Source organism: Miscanthus floridulus, chromosome 3, assembly GCF_019320115.1.
Source record: "Miscanthus floridulus cultivar M001 chromosome 3, ASM1932011v1, whole genome shotgun sequence".
In the NCBI taxonomy this organism is placed as follows: Eukaryota; Viridiplantae; Streptophyta; class Magnoliopsida; order Poales; family Poaceae; genus Miscanthus; species Miscanthus floridulus.
In genome coordinates, this window is record NC_089582.1 from 86,315,891 (window position 1) to 86,338,377 (window position 22,487).

At 45.4% G+C, this 22,487-nt stretch overlaps 2 protein-coding genes across 2 annotated transcripts; one reads left to right on the forward strand and one right to left on the reverse strand.

The window, feature by feature from the left end:
• Positions 1 to 10,618: 10,618 nt before the first annotated feature.
• LOC136543974 (uncharacterized) lies at positions 10,619 to 11,677 on the reverse strand. Its single transcript, XM_066536278.1, has one exon. It carries the CDS (start codon positions 11,675 to 11,677, stop codon positions 10,619 to 10,621), a length of 1,059 nt encoding a protein of 352 aa, XP_066392375.1.
• Positions 11,678 to 12,150: 473 nt separating this feature from the next.
• On the forward strand, positions 12,151 to 17,740 carry LOC136546043 (uncharacterized). The gene is made up of 6 exons (XM_066538020.1): positions 12,151 to 12,247; positions 14,274 to 14,365; positions 15,309 to 15,374; positions 15,842 to 15,906; positions 16,044 to 16,566; positions 17,075 to 17,740. Exons 2-6 carry the CDS (start codon positions 14,363 to 14,365, stop codon positions 17,348 to 17,350), a joined length of 933 nt encoding a protein of 310 aa, XP_066394117.1. The 5' UTR covers positions 12,151 to 12,247; positions 14,274 to 14,362; the 3' UTR covers positions 17,351 to 17,740.
• The last annotated feature ends 4,747 nt before the right edge of the window (positions 17,741 to 22,487 follow it).

Below are 22,487 nucleotides of genomic sequence, written 5' to 3' on the forward strand. Positions count from 1 at the left end.
CTATGCCATAACCAACCCATGCTAGACTTAGTGAACAAGCATGTAGACAATCTAGCTTCACTAGCATTGAAATCAACCAAGTATAGATTCTCATATCTAAAGCCTTTGAAGATCAAGTTAGAGCCATCTACACTTATGATCTCTACATCATCTACCCCAAATATGCATTTGAATCCAAGATCACACAATTGTGCTACGGATAGCAAATTGAAATTCAAGCTCTCTACTAACAACACATTGGATATGCTCATGTCATTGGAGATTGCAATCTTACCAAGCCCTTTGACCTTGCCTTTGCCATTATCACCAAATATGATACTATCATAACCATCATTGCCATTGGTGTTGATTAAGTTGAATATTCTTGCATCACCGGTCATGTGTTGAGTACACCCACTATCAAGAACCCAATGCCTTCCTCCGGCTTTGTAATTGACCTACAAAAGAAGATCAATTCTTTTTAGGTACCCAAACTTGCTTGGGTCCTTGAAGGTTAGTCACTAGGCTCTTTGGTACCTAAATGGCTTTCTTCTTTGAGCCCATCCATGGTTTACCAATGAACTTAGCCTTTACACTATTTGTACCCTTAGTAAGCATATAGCATGAATCAAGCTTAATAAAGGATACATTAGCATTTTTGTTCTTATTTTTGCATTCTTGCTCTTTGTGACCCACTTGCTTGCAACTAGTGCAAAACCGATCATTGTTCTTCACAAAACTAGTCTTGTGAGGAGCAAAGGTCGCTTTGCCTTTCTTGTGGGTATAGCCCAATCCCTCTTTGTAGAGAGAAGCTCTTTGGCTACCCAAGCACATAAGCAAGCGGTCCTCACCACCATAAGCCTTAGCTAGGTTGTGAGTGAGCTTAGTGACCTCCTTCTTGAGGTTCTCATTCTCAACCACTAGTGAGGCATCACAAGTGAGACCATCACTACTAGATGAGGTAGAAGTAGTAGTGCTACAAGAAGGGTTAGAAGGAGCAACAATGATAGGCATAGATAGTGATTCATCAATCATATCACAAGTTAAACCTACATTACAAGTTTCAACATGCTTCTTTTTATTTTGCTCATCAAGCAAAGAGGAATGAGCCTTTTCAAGCTTTTTGTGAGCTTTGCCAAGCTTCTCATTGGCTTCCTCTAGCCTCCCATGAGATGCATTGAGCTCATCAAAGGCTTGCTTAAGGGCTTTTAGTTCCTTACGCAAGCTTTTGCATTCCCTTCTCTTGATATCAAAGTGTTCTCTAGCATCTTCTAGCATGTCAAACAATTCATCCTTAGTGGGTTCATCATCATCACTATCACTATCATTTTCATTTTTATGTTCATTATCATCATCATATTCTTCATCACTTTCATCATCGCAAGATTGTACCTTAGTGGCCTTAGCCATGAAGCATGATGAAGATTCGAAGAGAGAAGGCTTCTCATTAATGGCAATGCTTGCAAGAACCTTCTTCTTGGTGGTCTTGTGATCATCACTATCATCATCATCATCATTACTTGAGGAAGCATCACTATCCCAAGTGACTACATATGAACCACCTTTCTTCTTCTTGAAGGCCATCTTGTCCTTCTTCTCTCTCTTTTCCTTCTTGTCCTTCTTCTTGTTCTTCTTGTTGTCATCATCATTTTCACTATTGTATGGGCATTGAGCAACAAGATGATCTTTGCTTCCACACTTGAAGCACCTTCTTGACTCTTCTTTGTTCTTGAATGAAGATTTCTTTCTTCTTGCATGATAGCCCTTCTTCACCATTAACTTACCAAATCTCTTGACAAATAGAGCCATCTTCTCATCATCATCATCATCCCATGATTCATCTTCTTCACTTGATGTTTCTTGCTTAGCTTTGCCCTTGGATGATGTGGCCTTGAATGCCACGCTCTTCTTCTTGTCATCTTTCTTCTTTTCTTTCTTCTCTCTCTTTTCTTCCTTCTCATCATCATCTCTATAGGCATCATCGGTCATAATATCTCCCAAGACTTGATTTGGTGTCATTGTATCCAAACCGGACCTCACTAGAATAGTGACCAATGTACCAAATCTTGAGGGTAAGCATCTCAAGAACTTATTTGAGAACTCCTTTTCCTCTATCTTCTCACCAAGTGCCTTGAGATCATTTACAATCACTTCCATCTGATAGAACATGTCCGGCACACTTTCATCTTCCTTCATCTTGAAACTAGCAAATTTATCCTTGAGAATGTATGCCTTTGCACCTTTGATTGCCTTGGTGCCCTCAAATGATTCTTCCAATTTCTTCCATGCCTCATGAGCTCTCTCAATGTTCTTGATTTGCTCAAATGTTCTCTCATCCAAAGCATCATGGATGGCACTAAGAGCAATGTCATTGTTTTGGAGTAGCAATTCTTCAGCGGCGGTGGGAGTCTCTTCATCTTCAATTTCAATTTTTGTTTCTACCACCTTCCAAATCTTCCTATTGATTGACTTGATATATGTTGTCATCTTAGCCTTCCAATAGGGATAATTTGAGCCATCAAATTGGGATGGCTTCTTGGTGTTGTTGATTTGAGTCATTTTAACACCGAAGGTTGTTAAGCCTCAAATAACGGTGACCTCGGCTCTGATACCACTTGAAAGGTCCTAATGGCTAGAGGGGGGGGGTGAATAGCCTAATAAAATTTCTACAACAACACTTAACAAAATGGTTAGACAATTATGAGGTGAAGCAAGTGTTGCGCTAGCCTACTTAAAAAGCAAGCCACCTACCACAATTCTAGTTTAGATAGTGTCGATTCACACAAGAGTTATGACACTACCCAATGTTAGTGTGCTCTCAAAAGCTAACTAAAGAGCCACACCAAGCAAGCAAGCAAGCTCTAACAACTAGCTACACTAAAGAGCTTGTCAACTAGTTTGCGGTAAAGTAATGAGAGTGATCAAAAGGGTTATACCGCCATGTAGATGAAGAACCAATCAATCACCAAGATGAATAACAATTAAGACCAATCATCTCGGAATCAATGATGAACACAATGATTTTTACCGAGGTTCACTTGCTTGCCGGCAAGCTAGTCCTCATTGTGGCGATTCACTCACTTGGAGGTTCACGCGCTAATTGGCTTCACACGCCAAACCCTCAATAGGGTGCCGCACAACCAACACAAGATGAGGATCACACAAGCCACGAGCAATCCACTAGAGTACCTTTTGGTGCTCCATCGAGGAAAGGTCAAGAACCCCTCACAATCACCACGATCGGAGCCGGAGACAATCACCACTCTCCACTCAACGATCCTCACTGCTCTAAGCCATCTAGGTGGTGGCAACCACCAAGAGTAACAAGCGAAATCCACAGCGAAACACGAATACCAAGTGCCTCTAGATGCAATCACTCAAGGAATGCACTTGGATTCACTCCCAATCTCACTATGATGATGAATCAATGATGGAGATGAGTGGGAGGACTTTTGGCTTTGCTCACAAGGTTGCTATGTCAATGAAAATGGCCAAAGATGTGAGCTACAACCGGCCATGGGGCTTAAATAGAAGCCCCCACGAAATAGAGCCGTTGTACCCCTTCACTGGGTACACTGCACTCTGACCGGACGCTCCGGTCTTACTGACCGGACCCTGGACTTAGCGTCCGGTCCACTGATGGACGCCACGCGTCACCAGCTTCAAACGCTGTTCGTCAGATTTCAACGGCTACGAAGTTGATCGGACACTCCAGTAAACCTGACCGGACGCTGGAGCCTCAGCGTCCGGTCGAGTACAGTAAGGGTCTAAATCTATTTTTCTTCGACCGGACACAGCCCAACGTCCGGTGGTAAACCCTAGCCTCTGTACCGCCAGTCAACGTGACCGGACGCAGGCGTCAGCGTCCGGTGCTTTTGGATCCAGCGTTCGGTCACTTGACCGACGCTGGCATCACCTCTGTTTTCACTTCTAACTTCTTCACCCTTGCTCCAATGTGCCAACCACTAAGTGTATCACCTTGTGCACATGTGTTAGCATATTTTCACAAATATTATCATGGGTGTTAGCACTCCACTAGATCCTAAATGCATATGCAATGAGTTAGAGCATCTAGTGGCACTTTGATAACCGTATTCCGATACGAGTTTCACCCCTCTTAATAGTACGACTATCAAACCTAAATGTGATCACACTCTCTAAGTGTCTTGATCACCAAAACAAAATAGCTCCTACAAGTTATACCTTTGCCTTGAGCTTTTTGTTTTTCTCTTTCTTCTTTTCAAGTTTAAGCCCTTGATCATCACCATGCCATCACCATTATCATGCTATGATCTTCATTAGCTTCTCTACTTGAAGTGTGCTACCTATCTCATGATCACTTGATAAACTACGTTAGCACTTAGGGTTTCATCAATTCACCAAAACCAAACTAGAGCTTTCAACCGCCCGGGTGCAACAAGTTGGTTTTATAGGCGAGGGGGCACCGCCATGGTCACCACCATGGGTGCGGTGGTGCACCGACCTATTTATCGAGAGAGGGGTGTTTTCGGTGGCTCGGCTAGGTGGTCACCGCCACCCCCATGGCGGTGCCACCGTCACCCATGTCCGGTGACCAACTAGTGATTGGTCGACCATTGGAATTCGACCATTGGGGGCATTGTCACCCCCTGTTTGGTGACCGCACCGCCCTGTCTGGTGCCCTCGTATAAAGCAACTCCAAGGGGTAACTGCTCTATTTGCTTGTGTGGCTATAAATAGAGGGTGTGGCCAGCCTTGGCCACCCTCTTGGCACCTTTTACGCTTGTGCACACCCTTTGAAAGCTGAGCTACACACTGCACTCACTTGTTCACTTGTTTTCATCATCTTGAGTGAGATTGGAGACCCTCTAGTGCATTGCATTGAGTTGCATCATCTTGTGGCACTAGTGGGGTGATTTGGGCTGGTTGTGAGCTTGTTACTCTTGGTGTTTGCCGACACCTAAGACGCCCTGATGATTGGAGGATCGTTGAGCGGAGTTGGTGATTGTCTCCGGCCTCGATCGGTTGATTGTGAGGGGTCTTGTGCCTTCCCCGGCGGAGCGTCAAATACATTGCTCGTGTCATTGAGCTACCTCACTTGTGGGTAGGTTCTTACGGTGTTCAATTGTGTGGACAAGGCACGTGCAACACCTCTTAGCCGCCGAGCTACCAAGTGTTGGTCGACACAAGTTGGACTAGCGTGCCGGCAAGCACGTGAACCTCGGGAGAAAAATCTTGTGTCTCTTGTGTGATTGGATTTCTTCCGGTGATTGGTTGTCTCCACATTATGATTGGTTCATTCCTCGATGCGGCGGTATAATCACCCTACTCAATCCTTTACATTCCTTGCAAACTAGTTGTCAAGTTCTTTAATATAGTTAGTCTTTGAGAGCTTGTTAGTTTGGTTAGTGTGACGCTTTAGTTAGTCTTTGAGAGAACACTAACTTAGTGAGTAGTGACCTAGCTTGTCGTGTGTGCTAGTGATCATAACAACTATAATTGTTGGAATAGGGCCTTGTTCGCTTCTCTTATAATCCGTACTTTTTAACTCGTTTTTTTAGCCGAAACAGTGATTTTCTCTCACAACAAATCAGCCGGAATAGTGTTTTGGCTTGTTTTTTCAGTGAAGTGAACGGGGCCTAGGTGGCTTGCAACCCTTGTATAGAGGTAGAGCAAAATTACATTACGCCGTTTGTCATACTAACCAAATTACTCTAGTTGGTTTATAGATTTTTAAATAGGCTATTCACCCCCTCTAACTATATTAGGACCTTTCAGTAATCTAAAACCCTCGCCATGTGAAGGTGCAATACTCTGAGACCGATGAGGTGCAGTAAGGAAGGTTTGCGAATGCCTTAATGTGTTCTATTGTTTTTAATAAGCGAAAATGTTCTGCAGAATATTCTTAAAAAAACATACCTATATAAGTCTGACTTTGCGGTCTATGAGATTTGGATGATCTTTAGTAATTGAGGGAAATTCGTCGCCACAAAACTGGTGCTGCCCGACCATCTGTTGCGTCAGTTTGTGTCCAGATCACTTTTATGATCTTGGGATGAATTAGTCATACCTTTTACGGCTGCGGGGCTGTCGCCGGAGCTTTGTGGCGCGTTGGGCTGCCCCTGCTGGCGCGTTATATATGTCTTTCATTTAAAAAAAAAAAACCTGAATAGCTGCGGTAACCCAATGGGCCATAATCCAATCACTGTCGGCCCATAAAAGGCGTTGTCACTTGGACTGGCTTCTTCTCTACGGAAATACCGCAACGGCAGGTCGCCAGCCGACTTGCGATTCCCGCTCTTCTCCTTCCCCCTCTCTCTTTCTCTCTCTCACTCTCTCTCTCTCGCCACGAAACTTCCAGAACCCTCTCCTCTGCATGGCCCCCTCCTCCGGGCGGCATTCGCTGGTGCAGCCGAATGTCGATGGCCATCCCGTCTTGAGATCGAGTTCGGAAACCCTAGGGCCAACCACCCCTCCGTTGACGACAGGGTGGCCGTCGTCCGGGCTGCGCGCGACGGCTACCTCGCCAAAATCAGGAGTAAGCTCTCGAGACGGACGCCGTGGTTTCGGTTTCTCTGGTCTATGGATGATCTGATGATTCTGGTGTCCTCCTTGTACTTTCGGTTCTGGTATTGGGGTTTGATTGAATTGCTGTGGATTGCTGTTGTTGCGCAGCGTTGGCGAAGCGGCTGGAGGAGGGTGCGGGGAAGAGTACGCCGGATGCGGATTGCTGCTGTTGCGCAGCGTTGGCGTCGCGGCTGGAGGAGGGTGCAGGGACGAGTGCGCCGGATGCGGATTGCTGTTGTTGCGCAGCGTTGGCGAAGCGGCTGGAGGAGGGTGCGGGGAAGAACGTGCCGGATGCGGTGGAAGGGGTGCAGGCTCCATGGAGCAAGGGTCACGGGCCGATGCATGTCAGCAATCCCGGCGTACACCAACGTCCGTCAATCACCTTCAACGGCAGCACAATGCACACACGCGAACACAGTGGAACGATGAACACACAAGAGTATTTTTGGTGCGACGAACTGGTCGCTTTTCCAGACTCTATTGAATGCATATATAGAATATCAACTCCTACACAACCGGTGAATCGATCACGGCATGCGCCATCCCACACACCCACGACACCACGGTCCTCCTACAAGCTCGGCATGCCCACCATCCGAACGCGCCATCCCACGTCCAGTGAACACGCCCAGCACTCCCTACAGACGCGCCCCATGCGAACGACGCGCATGTCAGGCTCCCTACAGACTCGCTCAGCCAAACAAACTGGTGAGCTTATTTCAACCGTGAACAAGGAAACCGAAAATAGCTTGACAAGCATTGCACAGGATTACTCAACATTTCTCCTCCTAATTCTTGCGCTGTGCTTCAAGCTTGACGACGCCAATGCGATCACGCTGCTCTTGGAACAGAACACGACCCAAAGACTTCGTCAGAACATCTGCTAACTGATCTTTTGTAGAGATCTGGTCCACCACAACTTTGCCCTTCTCAACACAATCTCTGATATAATGAAATTTAGTTTCAATGTGCTTACTTCTATCATGATGGACTGGATTCTTACAGAGATCAATTGCTGATTTGTTGTCAATCTTCAGAACCGGCACCCCAACCTCCAAACCAAGCAGACTCCTTAGTAGCCGTGCAAGCCACACTCCCTGGCAAGCTGCACCAGATGCAGCAATATACTCTGCTTCACATGTAGAAAGTGCCACCACCTTCTGCTTATTGGAGTGCCAAGTAACAGGGCTGTCTCCTAGACAAAATAACATCCCACTGGTGCTTTTCCTATCATCAATATCCCCAGCATAATCACTATCACTGAACCCTGTTAATTGAACACCAGTACTTCCCTGCTCTCCTACTTTATAGAACAAACCATACTCCAATGTACCACTCACATACCTGATGATGTGTTTCACTACTGCCAAGTGATCTTCATGTGGTTGTTCTAAAAACCGACCTACAAACCCCACTGCAAAGGCAATATCAGGGCGTGTGTTCACCAGATACCGAAGTCCCCCAACTGCACTTCGATATTCAGTTGCATCCGCCAAAGGTGCCTCACTGATTTTACTCAGTTTGAGCCTGGACTCCATTGGTGCTGCACAAGCATTACATCCTGTCAAGCCAGCCTTCTCTACAAGTTTTGCTGCATAAGCAGCTTGTCCAATGCTGATCCCCTCCTTGGTCTGCCTCACCTCCAACCCCAGATAATAAGACAACAGACCTAGATCACTCATCTTGTAAATCTTCATCATTTCTGACTTGAATTCCTTGATGCCTGTGCTTCCTGTGATGATCAGATCATCCACATATACTCCCACAATGAGTGCTGCTCCTCCAGTGCCCCTGGTGTAAACACCATGCTCAGCTATGTTTTTTCTGAACCCAAGTGATAGAAGGCTGCTATCCAGCTTCATGTTCCACGCTCTTGGCGCCTGCCTCAGGCCATACAAGGCTTTCTCCAGTTTCAACACCTTGTGCTCTTGACCTGCCTTAACAAATCCCTGTGGCTGTACCACATACACCTCTTCACTCAGTATACCATTCAGGAAAGCGCTTTTTACATCCATGTGATGCACTTCCCATCCTTTATGAGCAGCTATGGCCAGCAGCACTCTGACAGACTCCAACCTTGCAACTGGAGCAAAAACTTCATCAAAGTCAATTCCCTGTCTCTGCACATATCCTTTAGCAACCAGCCGTGCTTTGTGCTTCACCACTGCTCCATGCTCATCACGCTTGACTTTGAATACCCATTTCAACCCAATTGGTGAATGTCCTTCAGGCAGATCAACAAGGCTCCATGTCTTGTTTTCTTCAATCGATTTCATTTCCTCCCTCATAGCTTGCTTCCAGCGAGGATCCTGCTCAGCTTCCTTGAATGTTGCCGGCTCCTCCGCACTTGCAAACATGAGCTCTGCCTGCTCCAAATCTCGTTCTGCCAGTCCCTTCACAGAACTTGGCCCCAGCACATTATCCAGCAACCTGAAACGTACCGGCGCCTCCTCATCGTGGTCTGCATCCACGAAGTCTTGCACGTTTGTTGGTGGAGAAGCAAACTCCACCTGCTCGGGTGACATCGGTGTCGCGGCTGCCGCTGGCGTCATACGTGAATCTGATGCACCCGGCGTCAAAGGCTGCACCGTGGTCGCCGTGCTTGGTGTCGTGGTAGCCGGCGTGCTCGGTGTAGCGGGTGCGGAGCTCCCCTCCACAGGTTCCCCGTCACCAGCCACGTACTCGCCTGTCACCGTGAACTCCCTGGAGCCGCCGTCGTGGTACTCTCCGCCTCCATCGTCCTCACGTCCTGCGCTCCAGTCCCATTTCGCCTCTTCGTCGAAGATGACGTCGCGCGCCACGTGCACGCGCCGCGCCACCGGGTCGAACACCCGATACGCCTTGGCGCCCGGTTCGTAGCCGAACATCACCATCCTCGTGCTACGATCTTCAAGCTTCTTCAGATGTGGCTTCACGTTCTTCACATGAACGACGCACCCGAAAGTGCGCAGGTGCTCCACCGTGGGCTTCTTGCCATGCCAGGCCTCGTACGGGGTACGGCCGGCCAGGCTCTTCGTCGGCGCCCGGTTCAGCAGGTACACGGCCGTCACCACGGCCTCGCCCCAGAACACCGCCGGCACCGATCTCCCCTTCAGCAAGCTCCTCGCCATCGCCACTACGGTTTGATTGCGGCGTTCGACCACGCCGTTCTGTTGTGGTGAATACGGCGCCGCCAGATGACGCCGCACGCCACGACCTGCACACCATTCACCGAATTCAACAGAGGTGAACTCACCCCCATTGTCAGTGCGCAAGATCTTCAGCTTCTTCCCGGTCTCCGTCTCCACCATGGCTTGCCACCTCTTGATGGCCTCCGACGCCTCGTCCTTGCTACTTAGCAGAGAGATCCACATGTACCTCGACGCATCGTCCACGAGCAACAGGAAATAGCGTTGCCCTCCTGGCGTCGCAGGTGTGATTGGACCGCACAAATCACCGTGAACCAGGTCCAGCTTCTCCTCCGCTCGGTACTTCGCCGCCACCGGGAACGGTGTCCTCCTCTGCTTTGTCGCCACACAGCAATCGCAGAGCTGCTCGACATGCTCGATGCAGGGCAGCCCGCACACCATCTCCTTGCGCGACAGCAGGCGCAGTGCATCGAAATGCAGATGGCCGTACCTCTCGTGCCAGCGCCACGCCTCCTCGCCGCGCTGCGCCACCAGGCACACTGGCTTCACCGCCGTCAGCCGTAGCAGATACAACCTCGCCGCCGTGCGCTTCACCTTGACCACCAGACGCCGCTGCCGGTCCCAGATCCGGAGCACTCCGTCGTCGATGTGGACGGGGCAGCCTCCCTCGTCCAGCTGGCCGAGGCTCACGATGTTCGCCGTGAGCCGCGGAATGTAGTAGACGTCCTTCAGCCTCTGGTGCTCCCCATTCTTCGCCTGGAAGAGGATGTTCCCGCGGCCGGCGATGTCCACCACGGATCCATCCCCAAATTTCACCGTGCCCTGAACGCCGGTGTTCAACTCGGTGAAGACCTCGCGCGCGCCCGTCATGTGATTGGTAGCCCCGGTATCCAGATACCAGAGCCCGGCGTCGCGGTTGGCATCTCCGTCGAGCTGCGCCATCACCTTCTCCTCCACGAGGTGAACTACGGCCGGCGCCGCGTCTCCACCATTGTTGACCGCCGCCGAGGCAAAGAAGAGGGCCGGACCCTCCTCCTCCTCAGCCTCAGCAACGTGGGCCGCCTGGTTCTTGGGCTTGGTCGGGCACTCCCGGGCCAATGCCCGGTCTTCTTGCAGCGGCGGCATTGATCTGGCCCAACATCGCCGGAAGCCGACGCCGTCTTCGATCCACCATCCCACGGTGGTCTCGGCCCAGGCTCCTTTCTTCCAGAGCTTGAGCCGTGCCGTCCGCGCCCGCGCCCGCGGCCACGGCCGCGGCCGCCGCCGCCGCCACTGCCAGAGCCGTGGTCCGCCTTCTTCATCCGTGCCGTCCACTGCTCCTGCGTCAGAAGCAGCTTACCGTCGGCACTTGTCGCCGCCGGCGTGTCGTCCTCGGCTTCGCAATCCTCCGCCGCACGCAGCCGTCCGCACGCGTCCTCCAGTGACAGCGTGTCGAGATTAGAGGTGATCTCGATTGCGACGGCCGTCTGCTTCAATGCCTTGGGCGCAGCACGCAGCAGCTTCTCGACGGTCCTGCGCGTCGTCACCACTTCGCCGAGGGTCTCCAACGCTGCCACAAGATTCTCCAAGCGCTCGGTGAAATCATCGACAGACTCACCGGGCTTGAACTTCATCGTCTCCAGCTCCTTCCGAAGACGTTGCGCCTTCACCTTCTGCACCGAGTCGTTCCCGATCCGGCGCTCCTTGATGGCCTTCCACGCTTCCAGCGCGGACCCCTTGGCCACCAGCGACGGCACCATCTCCGGTGGTACCCCGCTCGTGATGGCGTCGAGCGCCGCTCGATCCTCCTGGAACGAGACGTCACCCGGCTCGATCGCCTCCCACATGTCGCGCGCCTCCATCTTGAGCTTCATCAGCGCCGCCCACGTCGTGTAGTTCGTCTTGGTGAGCATTGGCCAGTTCGCCGACCCGGCGTACTCCTTGACGATGCGCACCTTCTCCTCCTTGCCGCTGCCGCCCGCAGCGCCGCCCTTGCCACGGGCGCCCTTCTTCGGAGAGGGTGGCGTGTCGTCGTCGCCGGCCATCGAGTCCAGCCCCTACCGAACCTCGGCTCCGATACCAATCGTCAGCAATCCCGGCGTACACCAACGTCCGTCAATCACCTTCAACGGCAGCACAATGCACACACGCGAACACAGTGGAACGATGAACACACAAGAGTATTTTTGGTGCGACGAACTGGTCGCTTTTCCGGACTCTATTGAATGCATATATAGAATATCAACTCCTACACAACCGGTGAATCGATCACGGCATGCGCCATCCCACACACCCACGACACCACGGTCCTCCTACAAGCTCGGCATGCCCACCATCCGAACGCGCCATCCCACGTCCAGTGAACACGCCCAGCACTCCCTACAGACGCGCCCCATGCGAACGACGCGCATGTCAGGCTCCCTACAGACTCGCTCAGCCAAACAAACTGGTGAGCTTATTTCAACCGTGAACAAGGAAACCGAAAATAGCTTGACAAGCATTGCACAGGATTACTCAACAATGCACATGGCGGCGTCAGCTGGGAAGGTTAAGTCGTGAAAGCAATAATCTGATCAAGAATCTCGGGCTCGATGTCAACGCGACTGGCACCGAAGGTTAATTCGTATCTTCTTCTATTTGTGCTTTTGCATGGGGTTCGTTGGGTGAGCACCCCAGGAGGGATGGGTTGGTTGGATCCTGTTTCTGAGCATTGGAAGGGAGGCTTTGATCTGATTTGTGGGTTAGGTCGAGGGTTAAGTTTGGTTTCTAGCTTATTTGTTTGGGAGAATTGCTGGAAACTGGCTATATGCCTATATGGTGACTGGTGTGAGTTCTGGTACAAGTATGCATGAATGCATGATAGTAGATGAAACAAATGTGACCAGTAATCCTATTTTCTTCCCATTTCGGAGTTCAAGTACGTAGTATTTTATTCAGAGTCTGTCTAAGTTTTAGTTCAGCAATCTCTCGCGATTTTTATTGAGAAATACAAACCTGCGAGGTTGCAGAATGGTTTATTTATGTGAGGTTGATGCGATTTGCATTCCTTTTGCATTGATGCAAATGGGATTCCCACTCTTAATTTTTGTTTCCCGAGTAGGGGACCTTTGTATGTTTTAGAAAACAAATACAAATAGTGTTTGTGAAATGCATGTTCACTCATGGCTTTGAGAGAAAATGGCGGGAAACTGTTATGTTGACCGATGTGAGTTCTGACACAAGCTAGGTGTGCATGATAGCATATGAAATGTTATAATATGGACGTGACTAGTAATCCAGTTTTTCTCATGTATTTTGGAGTGCAATTGGTATTTTATTCAGAGTCTGCCCTGGCTGTAGTTCACCAATCTCTCCCAATTTCCATTGAGAAATACAAACCTGTGAACTTGAAGGATCATTTATGTGGAGATGTTATGCAATTACCAGTTCCTTTCGCATTGATGTGAATGGGATTCCAAGTCTTAGTTTTTGTTTCTGTAGTGAAGAGGGAAACCTTTGTCTGCTTGACAAAAGTTCTGCACAAAGAGTTGGTTTGTGTGAAATGCGGCTCATGGATATATGATACAGTATATAGTAAGGTAGCATACCTGTGAAGGCAGTGTGGGTCATGGATCTCTCTGTTTGGTTTAATCTTGTGCCATAATACAAGATGTACCTCTGTAAAACTGCTATCTGTTTCTAATACATACCACTTCATTTGATTAGAAGCTATAAGTGTTGATTATTCTGATTGCCACATGCCAGGTTCAACACCACTAGCTTTCGCCATACACGGTAGTGGATCTTTAGCTGTTGTGAGGCTTGTCGATCATGATGCTAATCCTAACAGAGCAGACAGCTGTGGGAGTTCTCTTCATATTGCAGCGATTAGAGGTTCTCTTTACACTTGAGTATCCGAATTTTGGACTTCCTTTTGCTGTTCTTCAAGGTTCAATATCATGCCAAATGTTTTCTGTCTCTTATGTAAGGTAAATTTCAGGAGTTAGGTTTATTGTTGCCTAATGCCTATTGGATGGTCACATGTTCAGCAATCTCTCACGATTTCCATTGAGAAATACAAAACAATGAGATCAAGTGATGTTTTATGTGGAGATGAGATGTGATTTCCATTTCCTTCTGCACTGATGAAAATGGGACTCCCAGTCTTATTTTTTGTTAGGGAAAGTAGCTGTACACTGGGTATGGTCACCGATGTGAGTTCTGACAGAACCTTAGATGTGCATGTGGCACCAGACAAAATGTAGTATATGCATGTGATCAGTAAATCTGTGCGACGAATAGGCATTAGGCAACAATAAACCTAAGTCCTGACTCTTTTTTTTTGAAAGAGAAGTCCTGAAATTTACCTTACATAAGAGATGGAAATCATTTGGTGTCATAAGCTTAAAGTTTGAAGGCAGCAAAAGAAAGTTCAAAATTCACATTTTCAAGGGTAAAAGAGAACCTCTGAAATAGCAGAGTTGTTATTTGTTTTATCATATTAGTCATGAAACAGCAGAGTTGTTTCAAGGGTAAAAGAGAACCTCTGATGCCAATTTAGGTATATTAGTCATGAAACATGTATTTCTTTTAATATATCCATAAATGCAATGTGGCATGATTATTTTCCTCGTGTTTGACCAAGTTCCTCTGAAATAGCAGAGTTGTTATTGTCAAGAGGAGCTTATGCTGACCCTCTGTGGGAATCTGGAAGTCCACTATATATTGCTGCCCAATATGGAACTGTAAGAATGGTAAATTATTGTTTCATCATAATCTACATGTAACAATTTTTTTCTTACCAGCTCTAATTTTCTCTTCTTACCAATATATGATGTATCAGGTTTAGTATTCTATCCATGATAAATAAACCAGAGAATTAACAACTGAACATATTTGTTTGGGAGTAGAAATGCTCTTGTATTTGTTTTATCGTATTTCACTTCTTCCACCGAGGCTTGAGGGCTTCACTTAAACCTTTTTTATTGGTTGGCTCAAAATATAATTGGTTTGCATATTTTGTTATTTTATCATATAATATAATGCCTATGTGCCATATGATAACTAATTGTAAAACTATACATATTGCATATTTTTCCTAATGATCATTCGAATCTTCAGTTTTGGTTAATTGTCTTACATATCTATGACATGAATTGTCTTGTGTTATTCGAGAAAAATATATCTTTATGACATGATTTTCAGTTACTATACAGTTAGGATAGAGGATAAAGTAAAACATTACATAGCTATGACTAGATTAAATTCTTCTATTAGTTACCTTTTGAGTTTTGTGGAAACTGGTAAAACTTTTTTGATAATTTGGTTTTTAGAAAAAAAAAACTATTTTTGCCATTTTAGTTTTTTTGTAACTATGGAAAACAACTCTTTTTTCTTATGATTTAAATCCAAATTCCAGATTAGAAATATGATAGAACCTGAGATCCAAAAAACCCTCTAAGGTGCATGTTAGAGGTATAAGGAATACATATGAAAATTTTATTGTAGGCAGTAGTGTTTCTGCATGTTTATTTTCTTTGCAGAGAAATTTGGATAAACAAGTCAAATCAGATATGGTATTTTTGGTTATCTCTTTTATTTATTATTCTAAAATTCGTATTGAACTGCTGGGCCTTTTTCTCCAGTACCCTTGTCATTATTTTTGTACAACTCATGTGTTCTTTGTCTCATCTCCAGCCTAACAATGTGCTACATACACAACGAAAAGCTCCTTTATTGATAGGCATGGAATTACTTATCAAGGTACAGTGACTTGTCCTGTTAGAGTTGTTATTGATTCCCTAAAAAGATTTTACCACACAAGTTCCACTATTGTAAAACTCAGTTGTAATATTGTTGTCTGAAACTAGCAGTTTAGTGTTAAACACTGCACTTTGAAGTCCTATCTTATCTCTTGGCCTAAAAAAAGGAAATAAAAGAAATTTGTTATCTTGTCGATACTGAAATTGATAAAATGCCTCCCTGGCACTGGAATGAGTAGTAGAACTGTTAGAGTCTGGTCTAAACTTCTTGGTCTTCTTTGGCTAGAGTTGTAGTGGAGCATTGATGGATTAATTCAACATGCAAATTTTATGTGTTCCAAGCCACAAGTATGGACAAAAACTTCAAGATTGCTAAAATCATGTCATCAGTTGACTTTATATTCTTATAGTTTTAATTCATCATGGATTTCATATTCTATTTGAATTTCATTTGTGCATGTTATGTAGAACCTTGTGCTCCATGAAGATGAACCTCAGTATGAAACAGAAGGGGATGCCACATTTTGTAGAAGGTCGGTTTTTTCTTTTTTTTTTGCTTTTTAGTGAGATATTTTAATATTTCTCTGTTTCTCTAGCACATTTCATAAGGATTAACATGGCGGCTTTAAAAGGAGTCTCTAATCACACTAATAGTAAATTTGGTGTGCAGGAGGTTTGTTGGAGGTGTAAAGAGATCATTTCAAAATGCTGAAACAAAGTGGGTTCTCGATTCAGGCAGCTCTTATCATATCACTGGAAATAAATGCTGGCTAAAGAGGATATCAGAAATTGATGGAGACAAACAACTTCAATTTTCAGTAGCATCAGGGACAACGTTCTGTCCAACGCACGAAGGAGACATACGCACCAATGAAATCAAATTGAGTGGTGTTTACTTCACTGAAGGATGTTCCATGAACATCATCTCGGCTGGAATGCTTGAATCTCAAGGTCTACAAATTGATTTTGGTGATGGCAGTTTCACTGTGCGAAACCCAGAATCATCCGCATTGGTTGGTGAGGGTTATCTTGACACACAAGAGATGAGATATGTTGTTAACTATCTGAATTTCAAGAAGAAGTACATTTCTGAAGCTGGAAGTGCCGAAGAAATTGCAGAGGCGTCCACCATCATTGCTCCGGAGGCGTCCACTCAAAGAAATGTGAAGAAGAGGAAAAGAGAGGCAACTGAGGTATAATTCCTAACTTACTGCTTCAACTGCCTCTGTTCTTAAAATTAAGCAGATTAAGAATAACTAATCTTTATTTAAGCATAATTCCTAGTAATATATGTCACCTGTCCCAAAAAGAATATCATCCTAGGTTTGGACTGAGTCAAACTTTATTAAGCTTGACTGGTTTATAACAAATATTATCAACATTTGTATCTCCAAATAGGTTTATTATGAAACTATTTTTCATGATTCATCTAATGATACTTATTACATATCACAAATATTAGTACCTTTTGTATATATTTGGTCAAACTTAAAATTTGTTGACTCCTTAAAAAGCGAGAATGACATTCTTCCTAGGATGGAGGGAGTAGAAAATAAAGGTTGTTAGATTTTATGCATTAATGCAGCCAAGTCAAAATATATTTAATATGGTTCAGTAGAGTATGAGATCTGAATGAATTAAAAATAAAACTTAAGTGTATCTAAAACATGTCATCTAATGAATTCAAATTGGATTTTGTAGTCATGGATAGTGGACTCAGGAAATGCTCACCACCTAACCAGCACTTTAGATGACATGATGAAGTTGCATTCTGTGGATAAAAGTAATATTTCCCTGGGCACACCATTTGGACAAAAGATCGAGATCAGAAGGGAAGGAAACAAACGGTCAAGCACAATCCGACTAAATAGGGTTTGGTATTCTCTGGACATATCACACAATTTGATATCTGTCCCCCAGCTTGATATCGAAGGTTATAAAGTGAGATTGTTAAGTGGTGTTTGCACTGTTTGGTGAAAGAATAAACCTGAACCAGTAGGGACAGCTTTATGTGATGCTGGAAATCACCTGTACTATGTCAGGGATTTTAGGGCCGTCTCTCAAGAAGAGCAGAAGAAATATGCATGACATGCCCAGGATTAGAAGATACGATGAAAGTTTCTGGTTAATAGAAGAGAGAACCTGGTTCACTAACTAGATTAGTTGGCTATATTGTTCTTTCTTTCATTGCGAAACTTGTATCATATCATTTGATTGAGACGCTAAGTGTGCATATGTTTTTTTTTTTGCCCTATTTGTTTTTCTGGCTCAGTTTAGGATGCTCTACGTACTAGTAGAAGAACTTGACCCTTGCATGAATTTGTTACAGTATGAAAAAAATTGTTCATATGTGTGGACACTTGGTAAACCAATAAGTGTATGTGACTCTTCGCAATACATCCGTCTGTTTTGATATGCCCACAGAGCTTCCAGTTGTTTCAATTGAGAATACAAAATTTTTGTGCACTAAATTCAACAATTCTGCTGTAAAACTTAGGACATGGCTAACAGGAGGACGCGGAGTAAAGTTTGGATGGTTGTGGACTGAACCATATATACAAAAAAGCACATTTTTTATCATGAGCAAGAAATATTTTGCAGTATTAGATGTCTTGTAGAGAGGAGCGAAGCCAGAGCTTAGAAAATCAGAAGTTATGCAAGCATCCAAGCCAATAAAGCCCTCTAGGACAGGGTCTGGGCTTCTCCAAAAACAGAGAAGCCACAAAAAGCCATGTTTTGGTGGCTTCAGCTTTCGGCTCCAAACGGTTTCAGCTTCATCCTTTTAAGCTTGATTTTGGCTTCAAAAGCCGTTCTCATGTGTGCTCATTTAGTAGTGCTTTTAATTAGGAGTAAGTCCATTTTTTTACCATGGAACTATCGCCGGAGTTTGATTTTAACCATCAAACTCTAAAACTAGAAATCTTTGGCCATTCAACTATTGAAACCGTTATAAATTATCCATCTAGTTGTTTTGTGAGCGTGGACTGTGGACAACACGTGGCAGTGGGACCTTGTAGGATCGAGATAGTCGACTAGAGGAGGTGAATAGTCATTTCTAAAAGTTAATCGCACGAGCTAGCCAATTTAAATGCGGAACAGAACTAACGGTCTAGCCTTGACTACACTCCTCTATCTAAATTTGCTAGCACCCTTAAAAGGATTGAGCTAGAGAGCAACTTGGGCACCGAGCTAGTGAAAGCTCACCTAAATAATTCTAGTTCGCAAGATCAAACAATCTAAGCAACTAGAGCATAAGCATGCGCACCATAGCTCCTACACATATATACTAGTGAAAAAACGAGAAACACTAAGCACAAGCTCAACAGCTCAAGCACAATATTTTGCAACGAAGTCAATTTGTGTTGAGATATGCAAACCACAAAGTATAGGATGACACACGATGTTTTCCCGTGGTTTGGTGACTTGCCGATCACTTAGTCCACGTTGAGGCGAGTTCTAGGATTGCCGCTCCTCTTGTTAACTCCAAGCCCGCAAGCTTCGGACTAGCCCTCGAGGTAGGATCCAACTTGAGCACTAAACCTTGAGCCAGACAAATCAACTAGACACCCACAAAAGCCTTGATTCTACTAGAGATGCTCTTCGCCTTCCTCCAGCAGGGATGTGCTCAATAGCCCCTCACAAATCCTTCACGGAGACACAATCTTCTTGTGTGCTTCACGGAGGCACAATCACCAAGCCATCTAGGAACCGGCAAGCTCCAAGAATAACAAGCAACCATGCCCACACAATGACCACCTAGTGCCACACACAATCTCTCACGTGATGATCCACACTAGTGGCGCACACACTCTCCAAATGTTGCCCTCAAGCAAAGTGTATGAGAGAAGGTGCTAGAGAGGAGCTCTCACCAAGAGTATGCTATTAGAATGGCCAAGAGAACCCTCTCCAACTGGGCACACCACTATATATAGAGGAGCACCCAAAAACTTGTCATTCTTGTATTGAAACAGCATTCCCGGACAGTCTGCCGTACAAGGCCCAGACTGTCCGCCATTCAGCACAACTAGCCGTTGGATTCAAAACCAGACTGGCGGACTGTCCGCTACCAGGGCGCGAGCTATCACCGTTGAACCACGACACCCTGAAACAGGAAGTCCAGTAACTATGCTCGCCAGATAATTTAGCCGGCGGACTGTCCGCCATTCAACGGTTAGCCCAAGAATAGATTGAAAACAATCCATTGAGTTTCCTCGAGTTGGTCGACGGATCGTTCGCCGCCCAAGGGCCAGCTATCCCTGTGAGGGGTTGTTCCCACGCCTACCGAACTAACCCGGGTGTCGTCCTCTCGACCGACCCGACCACTGACACACAGGAGAGTGTCATCCACACTTTCTCTTCAGGATCTTTTTAGCATTCGGGTTACACATAATGGACCAATCATCAAGCAAATCACATGACACAAGTATTAACATATCAGAATAATAGGTTCAAGTTACATGACTACAAGTTATCCCATTCTATAACTGGTTTTCTCTTGTTTGCTCACTAGTCACTACCAATATCAGAGTTAACTTGCAACTCACTTTATTGGGGATGCCTGTCCCGAGATCTATAATGCCTCGACTTAACGGCGACAACGTGAGTACATTGCGTACTCGCAGGACTTAATTCCAACATATAATATTTGGTGGAATGCAAAATGAGATTTGTCAGGCATTTGTTCATTAGCATAAAAGCATGGCGTTTATTAAAGAATGACATGCTCATAATTCATCATTTTACTTTATAACATTATATAATAAAAAGTTTCAATTAACATTGAAAGCATAGTTAAGTGATGAGCATTATAATTTCATCATCAAAGCTACATTGAGTCTAGAAGTAAGAACAACCGACTTCAGGCTTTCAAAGATCTGTATAGAGGTGTACAACTGTACAGACACGGACACCAAGGATGAACCTCCATATCCATGCCCGGATAAGGGTTGCCTCATGGTTCCAACCTTTCCTTAATGTGGCTCTCAAATTGACGAACGGTTTGACTAGGTACCGATGTAATGCCATCGCATCTACTCCTCGCCACCTCTCGCTCCGAATCCACCCAATGAGCGAGTCACCACCGAGTAATTAGCTTATCGCCCCTATTTGCGATATGTGGTCTGTATGGGTGGTTACTCGAATTCGTATCTCATGAACGGTCCTTAGTTACTCCATGAGCTACGTCACTTGAGATCTAGCACTCACAGTGACCTTATGCCTCGCTTGTGTAGAGATTGTCAAAATCAATCATCACCTTAATATATCTCAAATTAAGGTTAGTCCTTAGTCACATTGAGTAGTATAAGTCAAGTTGACACCCTTGCAAGTTTTAATTAATTAGTTATCCTGGTAAAGTTTCTACCCACGTGAGAGTGAGTTCCCTTCTCACACTTGACTTCTACTGGTACTAGCCACTAAGCAATTAAGCGATTCCTAACCCACTGGTTAAGTAAAGGCTATGAGTACTTAAGTGAGTATATCTAGATTAATGAAGCAATATTAAGCTATTAATCATATTCAAATGAAATGCATGACTCATAATGAAACAAATAAATGCGTATCCAAAATAGGGTTCATATTAGTGGGGTGCCAGCCTGTCATGATGTCCCGATGATTGAGACTGACGATGATGATCTATACACATTCCTCACATTATAGATTAACCTTAAAGGAGTCATTGGATGGATTGTAGACAAATGCTTTGATGATTTAGAGAGATAGAGAGAGAATGGGATGATTCTGCGTTTGGAACTTAGGAAGAGAGATTGAACAGTGGATTAGTGTTTTCCCTATTTTTATACAACTATGTGCTAGGCATTTTGGACGGTTTGTGCCTTCATGGACACTCCGCCACAAACTGGCTGCTCTTGAGTTCTCTAGAAAGTAAATTTATAATTTGGTGGACACTCCGTGAATACTCATGTACACTCCGTGAGTTGGGTTATAGTGAGGGCCGGTTCAGTGCTCGGCTGTGAGTTTGGCTAAGTTTCATGTTGACGGACCCTCCATCAGAAGTGACGGACACTCCATCCTTTGGGTTGACAGAACCAATGTTTTTGGTTTCTCATGTTGCTTTTTATGATTCAATCCTAGATGGGTAAGCTGTGTATCATGCATGTGTAAGAGGTACCTAGGGTCGTTTGGGTGACCTCTTTAGCTAGTGATAACTAGGGTTTGAGCTCTAGTTGTGATGTGCAACTAGTGATTTAGATTTTAACTAAAACCATGAGAAATTGATAGATGAATTCATGATTGGGCATGGCAACTTAGCTCTGAGATTTAGAACTTCCTAAACCATCAAGATTGAAGATTGAGGGTTGGACAACCTTGCTTCCTTGCTAGAGAGATGGATTTGGCCATTCTTGCAAAAGTCCAAAATAATTCATGAGAGAATGATTTGAGAGATACATGAGAGGATTGAGTTGTAGAAACTCTTGGTCTTACCCTTGAGATGATTAAGCAACATTCAAACTTCATTCTCCATCCATGTAGAGAGAGAATCATGAGTTAGGGTTTGAGAAATTGAATTCAAGAAATGAGAGGAGAGAACTCTTGAGCTAACCATGAGATGATGGGCATGGAGCTCATAATCTTGTCCTTGGGCTGATCTTGATGCCCTTCCTTTCCTTGATTTCCCCTCCTTTCTTCTTCATCTCCACCTTCTCACTCTAGTTCATCTTGTTCTTCCTTTTTCCCATTCTAGATAGAGAGAGAGAGGGTGTGAAATGGGAGGGTGATGAGGACATCCGAGCCATACGTAACCCAAGTGCATCGGTTATGCCGGTTGCATCGCTTACACCATCGGTTATGCCAATGGTTATGTTGGGGGCGTGCCCCGCCTATGGGCACCCCGTGTGGCTCAATCGCCGTCCCGGCTTCTCGTAGAAGCAAAATAATGGGAGTTAGGCTCCGGTGCACTCAGCGTTTCGCTATAATAGAAGGTGAAAGGGCTGAAGATGTGTGAAGAGAAGGATGTGCCGAGCCCCGTTCTCACCGTAGCAAAATGAGGGAGGCATTCGCCGCCCTGCTCTTAGACACCCCTCTTCGCTATGATGAAAGGGTGGACTCTGTGGCCAGGACCAGGCCAAGCTTAGTTCTTTTCCTTCACCCTAGT

Coding starts and splice junctions, on each gene's coding strand:
- LOC136543974 (XM_066536278.1), bottom strand. CDS start 11,677: ATGGCCGGCGACGACGACACGCCACCCTCTCCGAAGAAGGGCGCCCGT.
- LOC136546043 (XM_066538020.1), top strand. Junction 15,907..16,043: donor GATGCCACATTTTGTAGAAG/GTCGGTTTTTTC, acceptor TTTGGTGTGCAG/GAGGTTTGTTGGAGGTGTAA. Junction 16,567..17,074: donor GGAAAAGAGAGGCAACTGAG/GTATAATTCCTA, acceptor TGGATTTTGTAG/TCATGGATAGTGGACTCAGG.